At 43.6% G+C, this 1,248-nt stretch overlaps 1 protein-coding gene across 1 annotated transcript in view; it reads right to left on the reverse strand.

The window, feature by feature from the left end:
* LOC106514885 (oxysterol-binding protein-related protein 1) overlaps positions 1 to 1,248 on the reverse strand; it is a gene marked incomplete in the record, with an annotated part of 104,287 nt that overhangs the window by 3,411 nt on the left and 99,628 nt on the right. Inside the window, 2 exon segments of the mRNA XM_014004417.1 lie at positions 425 to 445; positions 561 to 651. Of these exon segments, the coding sequence (XP_013859871.1) occupies positions 425 to 445; positions 561 to 651 (112 nt within the window).

Here is a 1,248-nt window from a genome sequence, read left to right on the forward strand (position 1 = left end):
AATATTTAAATATGTTTTTTAACATTTAGACTCAATTTAGTAAAAAAAATAGCTAAATGTAAGAACAGTGAGCTAAATAATAAAATGTTAGTGGAAAATTTTTAACGCTCAAAGTGAACAAAATAATGAAAAATATGTCAGTGATATTTTTTTAACATTTCATTTTACACTTGATGCCTCATAGATCTGGGTAATACATTTGAGCTAACATTAGCTTTGAGCTAATGCTAACAGGTGTTAGCAGGGGAAGGAAAGCGTGTTATGTTCAGTGACAGTAAGAAAGAAGAGCTGTCAGACTAAACTGTGAGTTTCTGTTGAACATGTGACACTCTTACAGATAWAGTTCTCATTTAAAAAGCACCAAGGGTCACATGATCACTTCAAACACGTCAAACACATGAGCCACACAGTGAGCAGCTCTAACCTCGGGCCCAGAGGAGGGTTCCTTAGCATCAAARTGAGGCCGCAGCAGAAAAAAACAAGTGGAAATAAAACAGAGTTAAGCTCCAACAGACTATGAAGCTGAAGTAAACMTGATCATCTGGGTCAAAGAATCTCACCTGGTCTTCCACTCCTCGTCAGCCTTGGAGCGRTTTTTACGCGCAGCTCTCTGCTTTTCCTCCAGCCTCTTCTTCTCCTCACTGGCCAGGTCTGTTTGAGGAATCACACTGTTAGTCCTGGAGCTCATTTCACAAAAGTCAGATTTATAAATCCAGGATGTCAGCTGTAATCTGTTGCTCTAATGCTACGTTCACACCAAACGCGTTTTGAGCGGTAAGAGCGGCCGATTCACATGCAAAGTCTATGATGATGCGCCTCTAGGGGTCGTGCGTCGCGTCACGTATGTTTTGGGCGGCGCGCAAGGAAGGCGGAAGGAGCGCAGAGTGTTTTCCGCGTATACGGTGCTGCGGAAGCCGCCGCCCAAGCCGCTGCCAGAGTTCAAATATCTGAACTTTTCGCCGCTTGACGCGTCTCCCACTGAAAACCGAAACAGACGGACTGGAGATCTTTACCTGAAATCGACTGTGTGCAGTTGGATTTTCTGGCAGGATATATCAGCACCGATGTGGATCAGCTGCTCGGGACCAATAATAAAAAAAAAAGTACGTCAGCTGGCAGCTTCTGGAGTGACTAAACTAACTGAACAAATCGCCTCTAAATCATCTGGGGTCGGATTTATAAAACTGGCATACGCACAATATGAGCCCAGAAACTTGCGTACGCCACTTTTCACACCAAGGTTGTGAT

Source organism: Austrofundulus limnaeus, unplaced genomic scaffold (genome assembly GCF_001266775.1).
Source record: "Austrofundulus limnaeus strain Quisiro unplaced genomic scaffold, Austrofundulus_limnaeus-1.0 Scaffold23, whole genome shotgun sequence".
NCBI classification, from domain to species: Eukaryota; Metazoa; Chordata; class Actinopteri; order Cyprinodontiformes; family Rivulidae; genus Austrofundulus; species Austrofundulus limnaeus.